The sequence below is a fragment of the Girardinichthys multiradiatus genome, chromosome 12, assembly GCF_021462225.1.
Source record: "Girardinichthys multiradiatus isolate DD_20200921_A chromosome 12, DD_fGirMul_XY1, whole genome shotgun sequence".
In the NCBI taxonomy this organism is placed as follows: Eukaryota; Metazoa; Chordata; class Actinopteri; order Cyprinodontiformes; family Goodeidae; genus Girardinichthys; species Girardinichthys multiradiatus.
The window spans coordinates 28,302,561-28,315,828 of NC_061805.1; the positions used below are offsets into that span (position 1 = coordinate 28,302,561).

Consider the following 13,268-nt stretch of genomic DNA (forward strand, 5'->3'; position numbering starts at 1 on the left):
AAGCCACAAAATGTCATTGTTAGAGAAGCTGCTTGTTCACATAATGTTGCCCAAGCATATTCATAAAAAGTTGAGTGGAAGAAACCACCACCACAGATAACCAAAGTCATAAGAGGATTGTCAAGCAAAGTCAACTTAAGAATTTCACAGCTTCACAAGATAAGACACGCCAGACCCAGCAATGCAAAATAATTAAATTATAATAAATAATATTAAAATATTCTTTTGTAATTCTTATGTGATATTCTTGGTTTCCAATGCACACAATTTTGGGTTTTCGTTATCTGTAAGCCATAATCATTAAAATGACAAGAAAGAAAGGCTTAAAACATTCCATTCTGTAATAAATCTATCCATATAATGAGTTTCACTTTCTGAAATGAAACTTTTTCACATTATTCTAACTTGTTGAGATGTCACTACAATATGTTTACTAACTCAGCTGCTTATATTCAATCTGCACAGCTTTGCTTGAAAGAGCTAAAACAACAAGTCAGAAGTTTTTTTTATATTACTCAATACCTGTCTCAGTCAATTAGAGATTGTGCCAACACAGTCTTAGTTCGGTATGTTGATATCGTAGCTCCTACACACTCAATTCAAATTATATGCTTTTATGGACTTTTCCATGTCTGGATAAATATGGAAAAATGCCATTAGGGTATAAAATAATATTTACTTCAAGACTTGATTTATTGTCATGTTTTGTTCTTGATAAATATAAAATATATAAAAGATTTTAAATAAATTAACTCTAGTGAGACCACTTTTTATAAAAAAGCCTTTATCTGTCCATGTGTTTGGTTTCTGTTCATTTGTCCAGTCATCCCTCTGGTTGTTCTGCTTCTTAAACTTGGTGCTTTTCCTTGGAATTCTTTCAATTTAATGCATAATGTCTCAGCTGTGCTCTGCTGGAAGTTGCAGCGGCCTACAACAGTCACTCCTTCAAAAACTTAGATTAAGGAAAGTCCACATTCACTGGATCAATAAAATGATGTGCAGTCTTTATAAAAGACGTTTGCATCTGCGCAAGGCAAATAAGCTGGGATTTTAAAACATACGTCGGGCAAATTGTGGCATCTTGACTTCTCATGTGGTGGAGTGACGTGTATTGGGAGTTGATGTTAGTTGGCGACTTGGATACAGATACATTTAAAAATTCGCACACACTTTCAATGCTTCAGCTATGTCCTGCAACATCCTCCTAAGTGTCATGTATCTCCTCTCAGCTGATCATCTATTTCTCTTCTTTTTTTGTTTTTGTCTAAAGCAGCAGCATCTATCCCATAACCACGGTGGTGCCCCTGTTCCCCTGACCCCTCATCCTGCTGGCCTCCATCCCTCTCAGCTAGGTGGCTCAGCAAGTCTCCTGGCGCTGTCAGGAGCACTTGGTGCTGTTCCTCCCCATCTGGCAGGAAAGGAAAGTGGTGACAAAAAACCTCATCTTGGTGGACCAGAATCTCATGCTGCAGGAGGTGATCACCTCAGAGGTAAGAAGATAACATAAGAACGGTTAAGAAATTGGCTATGTTTCTACTGAAAGTGCTTTATTTAGCTATTAGTTACCTAAATGTTTTGACTAAATGTTCCTTCACTTGAAATTGCTATTTAGATGGATTCATTCAACCTATTTTCTTTTATTTTCTGCTCTGGCGAACACCCAACCTTGTGACCTCAACCACGTGCTTGCTTTTTCCAATGGCAACAGAGCGAGAACCTGGCACAGTAAGTACTCCCTGTTTCTGTACCAGCGCTTTCTGTTCTAACGGCTTGGTTTATGCTCTTGTTTGTCTTTAAAGGGATAATTTGATTTGGAGGAATTTGAGCTTGTTGTCAGGTGTCATTTGAGTAAGATTAGCCTGTCTCAGCTTGATTGATATACATCTGTGCTTCAGTAAACTCTGCTCAATGTCAGCCAGACACAAGTTTAAATAGCATGCTTTAAGTAAATTGACATTTAGGGACTTGGAGAAGGCGTTCTTTGGTTTGGAGTTGCTTTCATGTGAGATGATACATTCTGATATCATCTCACAAAATACAAAAAAAACAGACTTACAGTGGACTTAAAGTGACACGTTCTGTGATTTGAAAGATATTGTCAGGTTTTTGAAGTAAGGAAGTATGGCAAAAAGAAAATGGAGTACAGAAAAATATGTATTTTCGGAATTTATTACCTGATTTGTCCCTACGTCCATCTATCCATTTGTCGAAACATCCATCCAGCTATTTGTTTGTCAATCTATCCATCAGACCTTTATTCATCTATCTGTCCTTCCATCTGTCCAGTCTAAGCTTTTTTTGCTGGTGTCATATTTAAAGTCAGACCACTGTAGCATATATTCCATACATTCAAAGTAAAGTTTTGAATTTATACCTAAAAACATATAAATAGGACAGAGAAATTTGACTAGAGAAAAGTAATTCTCTGTTCCTGCGGTGACCCAGTTTCACCTTACAGATTGCTAAACTTCATCTTACCAAGTCGTTATGAATAAAAGTACATTATTTGTTCTACACTGGCATGACTGTCATCCTGCATTGATATGTTTTGATTGTGTATGTGTGTTTGGGGACCTGCTTGGATAGAGGTTTGGCCTGCATGTTTAGTTCTGCTCTAGATCTGCTCAGAACTGTTAGATTTCCTTTTCTACTCCAAATGAGCTTTTTAGCATGGTCACACACACACACACTGCTCTCTCCTAGTCTGCATTGTTGTGCCTATTTAACACCTCAGTGAGCAGATTACCCCCTTCCCTTCCCCTCTTCTTGCATCCCCTGATCGCCACCACTGAGAGGGGAGGGCTTGGGAAAGGGTAGGAGCGAGGGAGCAGCAGTCATATGACACCGAGCTTGTGTGAGGGAGAGAGAGCGTGCTAAAAGCGAACGGGGTGGGGGCCTATGTTTTGCGGGTCAGTGCATCTGTGCTCAGCTCCCTAAAACCTTTCAATAAAAGGGGAGGGGTTGAAGGAGTGGGGTGGGGTATACTAACCCCCCACCCCACTCCTTTTCTCATCAACCTTTCTTCTCCGCCACACAGTCCCATCTTTCGCCTCTAATCTCATCTCCTCCTTTTCCCGTTTTTCCCCTGACAGCGCCCCCCCCACCCCCACCCCCCATTTCCCGATCCTCCTTAATTTACCCCCCCCCCCCCCCCCCCCCCCCCCCCAAGGTGATGTTCGCTCCCTCGCTGGATGTGTGCATGCGCTTGTGTTTGTTGGATGCACATTTTATTGACAGGCTGAGAATATAATGGACTCAACATGAAGCTTTAATCCATTAACAATGGGATCCGTTGGTCAGGGGGGAGACGGCCCGGTCTTTGTGTGTCTTTAGTCTTGGGACACTAGAATATTATGCAACTAATACACACTGACAGTTTGTTACACACTTGATTCTATACACGAGCTTTCACAGTCGATTACACAGGGCGGGCACACACACACACACTGCAGCCAGTGCAGCTTGTCAGAGCCAGCAGAGGAAGTACTGATAGATTTCGAGAGCCACTTAATGTAATCATCAACTTCAGAGGCATGTGTTTGTGTTTGGCTGCGACTGGCTTTGGTCAAGTGAGAAAAGAGGTTGCTGTTAAAGTGTTAGTCCTGCTTAATTCATACTTCTGCCAGCCGTTAACCTATTCGTTAACAGCAAGAGTTTGTTTTTCTAACCTGCTCCACACATGGCTGAGAAGCATTTGTAATTAATGGCTGATGGATCCAGCAGTTTAGCAGGTTCATGCAGAATGCTCATGCCGCAAAGCAAAACCTTAGCTGCACATAATAAGTTTGTTTTTCACTCTGAGGGCCTTTTTCTGTCATTTCGCCCATCTGTTTATTTATTTTTTTCATCGGTCTTTTTTTCTTAACGATCTGCTATCTACAGAGCAACTCTCTGCTTCCGGAAAGCCTTAGAAACTGTGATAAGCGGCGCAACGGTCCGGACTTTCCAAATGACACCAAGAAACGCAAAGTGGAGGACAAGGATTCCAGCCACTATGTAAGAAGTCATTCTGCTTTTCTGTGTCTCTGTTGTCTAAAGTAAGGCTCTAATATGAGTTATAATTGAAAATCTGATTAACTCCATTAGGATAGCGATGGAGAGAAAAGTGATGACAACTTGGTCGTGGATGTGTCCAATGAGGTCAGTTTGTTTCTTGATTATTTTTTGTTGCTTTAATTGTAAAATGCAAAACTTTGCAAAAGTATTTATACCCCTTGAACCTTTCCCCATTTTGTCAGGTTACAGCCTGAAACTTCATTGTCTTTTATTGGGATTTTATGCGATGGAGCAATACAAGGTTGCCCATAATTGTGACGTGAAAAGAGAAGAATGCAAGGTTTTAAATGTATTCAGTTTCTAACAGGTTTTCTTGCAGTATTTCCTTGTATTTGGCCACATCCATTGTCCCCTCCAGCCTGATCAAATTTCCTGGTCCTAGCTAAAAAAATGGTATGCCCACAGCATGATGCAGCCACTGCCATGTTTCACCATTGACATGGAGAAGACCAGATTTACAAAATTAATAATTGTTCTTCTGAGTTGTGGATCTCTGCACCTCCAGTAGTTACCCTGGACCTCTTGGCTGCTTCTCTGATTAATGCTGTCCTTGCACAGTCTGTCAGTTTAGGCTAATGGCTGTGTCTTGGTAGTTTTGCCATATTCTTGCAAGTTCGGGATGATGGATTACATGATGGTCTATGAAAACTTATGAGCCTGGTATATTATTTTACAACCTAACCCTGCTTTAAACTTTCATCAGAGTTAAAGGGAACTGAACATAAAAAACCTTGTCATTTGTCTTGACAATGTCGCACTGCTTTGTGTTGGTCTGACATGTAAAACGTTGTGAGTGGAGTCATTACTTTTTCAAGATGAAATATATTTGTACTGTGGAGAAATTGCACACATTGCAACATTTGTGGTTTGCGTTGGATAGTTGCTTTTTTTCACTTTGTTGAATTATTACTTAGTTTTCTGATAAACAGGAAAATCTCACTGTTGTGCTGCAATGTTGTTTTCATGTGTTTCACCGTTTGTTTTTCCATCAGGACGCAGCCTCCCCTCGTGGCACACCACTTCCGTCCCCCAGAGAAAATGGCTTGGATAAGGCACGTCTTCTGAAAAAAGATCCTTGTAGTCCAGCCTCTACAGCTTCATCGGCCAGCTCCTCATCTCTCAAGTCCAAAGAGATGGCAATGGTAGAGTTGTCCACCCGTCTCACTGCATTGCAGAAAAGACACGATAAATGCGTGAAAGTCCTGGTTTATATGCTTTGATCTCTTTCTGTTTAGCAGCGAGATAAGGCAGGTACACCTGGTTTAAAGCCAAGTACTCCCACACCTAGAGGCGACTCTACCCCTGGTCCTAGCTCCACTCCTGGGGTCAGACCGAGCCTATCAAAACCCCCATCGATGGAGATACCCCATCCACCAAGTAGGTCTTGCACAAACAGGCTGTATCAATTTAAATTTCCCTATTTTGGGTGAAGAGAATGAAGAAACATGCAACTTTGCCCTCCTTGAATCAAAGGGATTTTTATGTGAATTTTCCTGCTGATTTTGTTTTTAAAATGTTGTTCAGTCACTTATTTTTAATAACCCTCATGTACTCTTGAAAAGCCACAGGTCTGAATTTTTAGCTAATGTTGTTCTTGAAAGTTTAAATTTTTTCCCTAATTTAGCTTTGCACCTGGTCAAAAAAAAATAAAAAATTAATCGAGGGTTAGTTGTGATGCATTAACAAGAGGATTAAACTCACTCCTTGTTGTATTTCATCAGCTGCAGGTCTGCGGACTCCCCTGGCTGTACCAGGCCCGTATCCGGGTGCCTTTGGGATGCTGCCCCATGCAGCTGGAATGAATGGAGAGTTAGCTGGTGCTGCTGCTTATGCTGCAGGACTTCACAATATGTCACCTCAGATTAGTGCTGCTGCTGCAGCCGCCGTAGCAGTATACGGTCGTTCACCCATGGTGAGTGGAAAACTAAGGATTTTATAGAACAACAGATTAAAAATTTTTTCTTCTTCAGTGCCCAAAATAAAGAAACAAAAACTACTAAATCAAATCAACAAGCTATATTAGGATCTTGTACATAAAAAAAAATCGAAGCCAAATGGTGGTTAAATTGTGTTACAGCATTACTCCCATAATCTTTGACAAAAGACGCATCTTTCAGGAAGTATTTAACATGTTTTAGGGGGACCTGCAAGGTGTATGCTTCTGACTTCTCTCTAACTCAGATGATGTTGGTCGTCCAGCGTGGGTTTTGACAGTAGTTCAAACATTTGCAACTATCCAGACATGAAGATTAAAATCACTTGTCACACCTTAATCAAACATGAAAGCCATCGATTCAAGTCTTTAGGAAGTCACTTATTTTGTTTTACTTCTGGTTGCATTTGCATTTTTGCTTTAACAAATTTGCTTTTGGCGTTGAGCGCTAGTCCATCAAGAAGGAAACAAAATACTACGTCTGAGCAATTTATTTCAAACTATTTAAAATGTTGACAAATGCAGAGCACCATTCCACCGGTCTCTGTGATTAATCAGCTCATCACTTCTGGGTGTATTTGCTTAGTGTTCATTACACAGTTTAAATAGGTTTAGGAGACACAGCTGTGTCTGGCCAACACTTGACTCAGTTTGTGTACTTAGCAGGTGTGTGTGTGTTGGACCAGTGTAGAGAGGTGGGTAGTAAAACCATTGAGAGCTCATTTTTTAACCTTTGTGTCATTTGATTACACAAGTTTGTGGTGTTCTCCCTAGGTTAGTATTGACCTGTCATTTTTGTGTCATTCTCATAGGCATGTATTTGAAATGTGTTTCTAAAATATGTCTCCTCCCTTGAAGGTTGGGTTTGATCCCCACCCTCACATGCGAGTACCTGGAATGCCCCCTAGTCTTACAGGAATTCCTGGTGGAAAGCCGTACGTATGATTTTTAGTCCCTCGAATATAGGAAGAAAATGTCATTTCAAAAAAGCGTTTTAGTGCATTATCTGCCTATTTTTTGTAATGATTTGCTCCCATCATTTTATCTAATTTTCTCTCCTTCCTCTTTGTGCACTCAGTGCTTACTCCTTTCATGTTGCAGCAGACGGACAGATGCAGCCAGTTCCTTTCCCACCAGATGCTTTGGTGGGACCAGGAATCCCTCGCCACGCCCGCCAGATCAACACGCTGAACCATGGTGAGGTGGTGTGTGCCGTCACCATCAGTAACCCAACCCGTCATGTTTACACAGGAGGAAAGGGATGTGTCAAGGTCTGGGACATTAGTCACCCTGGAAACAAAAGCCCCGTCTCACAACTTGATTGCTTGGTGAGTAAAGTTTGAAGTTATTTTGATTTCTTATTATGGTAGGACGGCTGGCAGAAAGGGACTACTTTGTGTCATTTAGTAATTTTGATTCTGGGTGAACAAAAAATCAATTGTGGGATTCCTCAAGGGTCCATCCTTGGGCCACTTTAATTCAACATTGGATCCCTCTATTTTTAATTATAGAGTTCGACAACATCTCTTACCATATGTTTGGTGACAGCACACAACTTTATACCCTTGAGTCACCATATGACCACAGCCCGCTACAGTCACTGAGTCCGTGTGTCTGTAATATTGAGTGAATAGGTCAGAATTTCCTTCTGCTCAATGCAGAAAGGATGCAAGGATAGAGATCAGCACCCAACTAGACTCAATAGGGCTATAGACCACAGAGCATGCAAGAAACCTTGGTATCTTTATGGAGTTGGAGCACATTTTAGATATATAAATTCTATTACCAAATTAGCTTACGGTCATTTTACAAACGTTGCCAGAATGAATGGTTTCTTGCCAAAACCAAACAGAAGAACTGGCGGCAGCATTTTGGATGGGCTGCAATAATCTAACGTACTGAAAATCCAACATGCATCAGAGTCCTGACCAAGACGAGGATAATGGATCGTACTACATGATTTGCTAAATCACTGCACTGGCTCCATGTTGGACATAGGCTAGATTTTATAATGCTTTGTTATTGATCTATAAGATGCTAAATGAGCTTAAGCCGAAAAACGTTTCTGAGTCGTATGAACAAGCACACCCCTCAGGTCTTCAGTGGCCTGCGATACTCAGTATTCCCCAGGACCAGAACTAAACAAGGCGAGGTAGCATTTGGTCACTATGCCCCTCTGCTTTGGAACAGAGTCCCTAAAAGCGGATATGTGGAGACACTGTGGGGTCCACGAGCACGCCGTCGGTTATTACTGAAAACATTTGTTTTGCTGCAGCTTTGGATCCAAGAGTCTCACAAATGAACGATTTTCAGTCACTGAGTGATTAAAGCATGCGATTGTAGACAGAGAGCACTGCTCTTCCAGAGCGTTATAATCCCTGGAGAGTGATTCTAAATGGCCTTTTAAAATTTGTTTCTTTCTATGCCGTGCTTTAACATGTATTTTCTTACAAAAATTTTTTTTTTTTTCTGTCTTATCAGAACCGAGACAACTACATTCGCTCTTGTCGTCTCCTTCCTGACGGTCGAACACTTATTGTGGGCGGTGAGGCGAGCACGCTGTCGATCTGGGATTTGGCCACACCCACTCCCAGGATTAAAGCGGAGTTGACATCATCAGCACCTGCGTGCTATGCTCTGGCCATCAGTCCCGACTCCAAGGTCTGCTTCTCCTGCTGCAGTGACGGCAACATTGCAGTCTGGGATTTACACAACCAGACACTTGTTAGGTAAGAAATGAAGCGTGTTGTTTCTACAAGAAATTATTTTTTTTGAAACTCTTTCTGACACTGCACCAAAAGATTGATCTTGGCAGCCTGTAATGCACAATAACAGCTCATTTTACCTGAGGGATGTTGTGTCTTGGTAACCATGAACTTGGACGTGTATTCTGTAGGCAGTTTCAGGGTCACACAGATGGAGCCAGCTGTATCGACATCTCCAATGATGGCACCAAGCTGTGGACGGGGGGTCTGGATAATACTGTTCGCTCCTGGGATCTCAGGGAGGGACGGCAGTTGCAGCAGCATGACTTTACTTCCCAGGTGCATACCCAGATAGGAAAATCAACAACACACTATTTATAAAATAAATTAAGGTTGCTTAGAATATAATAATATATAAAGTCAAAGATGATTAATCCCATATTTTCCCACCTGGTTAGAAATACAGCTAATGCAGTTTATTAATTATGCCATCTCCCCCTGTCCAGATCTTCTCTCTTGGTTACTGTCCCACGGGAGAATGGCTCGCTGTTGGAATGGAGAGCAGCAACGTCGAGGTCCTTCATGTCACTAAGCCTGACAAATACCAGCTTCACCTACATGAGAGCTGCGTTCTGTCCCTGCAGTTTGCTTACTGTGGTAAGAAAGTGACTTAGTGTTCACATATTCATTCATTTTTAACGGATCATCTGTAAGTCAGTCATCTTTGGGATGGATTTAAGCTGCTAATACTGTACTCGCATCACAAAAGCATTTCCTTGCCCTTTGTATGGAGCTAAATTGGGGCCATAATGTTTGTTCACAAAAAAAAAATTTGAACCTGAAAAATTATTTTGAACCTCCGCCCAAAAATATTTGAAACTGGAAAAAAAAAAGTTTTTTTTCGAACTTGCAGATTATTTTTTTTTTTTTTTGGCTTCAAACTTTTGGCCCTGTTTTGGCGTGGGGGGCGGGGCCTCGATAGAAGCAGCTTGCGTGAATACACGACGCGCATCTCTGAGGAGAAAATATGATCTTGACAGATTTGCACAGCATTTTAAGTTCGTGTTGGAGATTTCCCATGCTCACAACATCTAGCAAAAGAACCAACAGACTAAGCGGCGGTATGAAACCAGATGCAAAACGAGCTGGTGTTTTCCGACTGTCCTTGCATAATTAAGCGTGGACTTGTTTTGACTTGGGCTGGACTCGGGTTTCGGTTTCTGGTGCATTTTTGATTTAAACGTGTTTGGTCTCCATTTAGTGAAATGACTCAGCCAGGGGCAAACTGGCATACGGGGCAACTGAGGAAATCCCCGGTGGACCGCTGGCTTAGTGGGACGGTGATTCACTTCAGCCCGTGAAGTGAATCACTGTTTTATTTATATACAGGTCCTTCTCAAAATATTAGCATATTGTGATAAAGTTCATTATTTTCCATAATGTCATGATGAAAATTTAACATTCATATATTTTAGATTCATTGCACACTAACTGAAATATTTCAGGTCTTTTATTGTCTTAATACGGATGATTGATATGTGTATATATATATATGTGTATATATACATATATATATATATATATATATATATATATATATATATATATATATATATATATATATATATATATATATATATATATACACATATATATATGTATATATATATATGTGTATATATATATATATATATATATATATATATATATATATATATATATATATATATATATATATATATATATATATGTATATATATATATATATATGTATATATATATATATATATATGTATATATATATATATATATATATATATATGTATATATATATATATATGTATATATATGTATATATATGTATATATATATATATATAATGTTCATTTGTTATAGATCAGTTGTTCGCCAGCGCGCAGCAGAGCTGATCTGCCTGACTGGAGCAGAGGAGAGGTTTGTCCAAGCTACCGCACCCTGTTGGTGGTCAGACGCCTCGGAGTTTCCTTGATCCCCAGAAACAATCACACTCTATTAAAAACTAAACATTTCCAAAATAAGAAATGCTTAAGCCAGCGGTCCACCGGGGATTTCCTCAGTTGCCCCGTATGCCAGTTTGCCCCTGGCTGTGAGTCACTTCACTAAATGAAGACCAAACACGTTTTAATCAAAAATGCACCAGAAACCGAAACCCAAGTCCTGTCCATGTGAAAACAAGTCTAGGCTTAATTATGCAAGGATAGCCGAAAGAAAATCGGAACTTTTTTTTTCCAGTTTCACATCTGTTTTTTTTTTTTTTTTCAGTTGCAAAACTATTTTTTTCAGTTTTCACATTTTTATTGAGGGAGGTTCAAAATAATTTTACAGGTTACATTTTTTTTCTTTTGAACAAACTTTTATTTTTCAGGTTCAAATTTTTTTCGTTTGAACAAAGTTTATGGTCCCAATTTACCTCCATACTTTTGCTCAGATTGTCTTTGTTAATTTATATATTTTGCTGCTAACTGCTTGAAGTTGACAATTTGATTGTTTTTGTGTGTTTTATATAGGAAAATGGTTTGTAAGTACAGGAAAGGACAACTTACTGAATGCTTGGAGGACACCATATGGAGCCAGCATTTTCCAGGTTGGTAGGAGTTACTGATCAAATATGCGCCAAATAAACCGTACCCCTGAATTTAGGAACACCAGCTTCAACTATATCTGCTTTGAATGCGACTCCATGTCAATTATCTGTGTCGGGGTACCAAAATGTCAGAATATTGTCTTCAAAAACAGCATCGTTAACCAGATGCCTATGTGTGTTTTGACTTTATGTTCTAGAAAATTGTTCCCTCTGAATATTCTGTTATATCATGTCCACCAGTTATATGCATTTCCACTGTAAGGTCCAAAACCGTGCTGTATCTGTGAAATATGGCTGCTGGTGCTAGGAGGGTCACTACTACTTCAGAAGGATCAATGCTTTGATGTAATAAAATTAGGCTGTGAAATCCAGTCACTACTCTGATAATCAGTTGCAGTCATGTTTTAGAGTGGGAACCCTTATAATCTCTGTCTCAACATTCAAACTGAGTTATTAGTGCAGGTTTAGTGATCTGGGGAGAAGGATCACCACCCACAACAACAGGATTCATAACGTATTAAATATCTGTGAAATAGGTCCAGTACTGCATTGATCTTAGTATATTAGTATATATTACTCTAGTATAGCTGAAACATTAGTAGTTTAACATGTATTTCCTTTTAGTAGTAGTAATATCTTCAATTTAAATCACTAAAAATGGCTTTGATGAGAGTTTACTTTCTACGTCTGCACTAAATTTAATTCATTTCATGTTTTCAACCAGGTTTGCTTGACATTGTATTTAAATGTTAGGTCTTCAAAGCACTGTCATATGAAAAATTAAATATTGTTTCCTAACAAAAATACCGATAATAAAGTGCTGTGAATATTTACCAATAAGAAACCCTCCCAACACGAATACATACCTTCCCACCAGATCTGTGTTTTGGGGTTGATTGCTACCCTAGTAATCTGATTTGACCCTGGTTCCTGTGGTGAAAATGAGGTGGGCTAAAATAACTTCCCCAGAAAACAACTCTGGTTCCTGAATAAGGTTCCTGCAGTGGAAAGGCACCTTTTGTCCAGCATGGTGTCATTGCAACAGTGTTTGTTTTATAAAGCATGGTATAACTACAATTACAATAAATGTTTCAGCAATTTAAATTGGAAGTGCTGCACTAGAAATGTTCCCTTTTTATATTCGTCATAAAACGTCTGGGTTTCACTAGAAGCTTTTGTTTCTTATGTCTTCTCTTCTCCTGCGTGTTTCTTCTCAGTCTAAAGAATCCTCCTCGGTGCTAAGCTGTGACATATCTGTGGACGACAAGTACATCGTTACTGGATCAGGAGACAAGAAGGCCACTGTTTACGAAGTGATCTACTGAAAATATAATAACTCCCCCAAACATTTACAATATTCTAATAATTACTTGGACTCAATGACAGAGGCTTGCACATTTTTCTGTTACATCTACTGAAAAAGACAGAAGATATTTAATTCGCAAACATTTATTGTTCCTGTGAACATGCCTCTATAACCACTGGGAATTTTAATAGCGCAGTATGCTACTGGTGGAGGACTATTTCTGACTGGATCCGAGTCTTCTGATGAACACTAAATTCACTGTAACAACCACAGGGAGACATGCTTAAACTGGACTCCGGTGGTAAATATGTAAGTGAGACCCTAATGGACAGAAGGAAACCAACAGACAGATGAACATTTTACAGTGTGTACAATATATGCTGTTTTGTGTTGTACTTCAAAGATCACGCTGTTGATCTCTCAGCATGGACTTTGATGACTTTTGAACCTCAGCTTGCACCTCTGATACCCCTAAACAGCCTGAGAAGACATGTTTTTTTTTGTCTTAACTGTAATTCATGCTCTTACTAATTGCACTATACAGGTCCTTCTCAAAATATAAGCATATTGTGATAAAGTTGATTATTTTCCATAATGTCATGATGAAAATGTAACATTCATATATTTTAGATTCATTGCACACTA

General features: G+C 39.5%; 1 protein-coding gene across 6 annotated transcripts in view; it reads left to right on the forward strand.

The window, feature by feature from the left end:
* Positions 1–13,020, forward strand: part of LOC124878585 (transducin-like enhancer protein 1) — a 32,360-nt gene extending 19,340 nt beyond the window's left edge. For 2 of the 6 annotated variants that reach the window (XM_047382600.1, XM_047382604.1), the window contains exons 8-21: positions 1,271–1,490; positions 1,613–1,725; positions 3,883–3,996; positions 4,087–4,140; positions 5,049–5,198; positions 5,292–5,433; positions 5,778–5,968; positions 6,848–6,924; positions 7,068–7,317; positions 8,471–8,718; positions 8,886–9,033; positions 9,201–9,351; positions 11,241–11,317; positions 12,535–13,020. In XM_047382600.1, the coding sequence (XP_047238556.1) occupies positions 1,271–1,490; positions 1,613–1,725; positions 3,883–3,996; positions 4,087–4,140; positions 5,049–5,198; positions 5,292–5,433; positions 5,778–5,968; positions 6,848–6,924; positions 7,068–7,317; positions 8,471–8,718; positions 8,886–9,033; positions 9,201–9,351; positions 11,241–11,317; positions 12,535–12,642 (2,043 nt within the window). In that variant the 3' untranslated portion in view covers positions 12,643–13,020. The remainder of the gene's footprint in view (positions 1–1,270; positions 1,491–1,612; positions 1,726–3,882; positions 3,997–4,086; positions 4,141–5,048; positions 5,199–5,291; positions 5,434–5,777; positions 5,969–6,847; positions 6,925–7,067; positions 7,318–8,470; positions 8,719–8,885; positions 9,034–9,200; positions 9,352–11,240; positions 11,318–12,534) is intronic. The other 4 variants (XM_047382601.1, XM_047382602.1, XM_047382606.1 and 1 more) reach the window with 4 other exon arrangements.
* Positions 13,021–13,268: the final 248 nt, after the last annotated feature.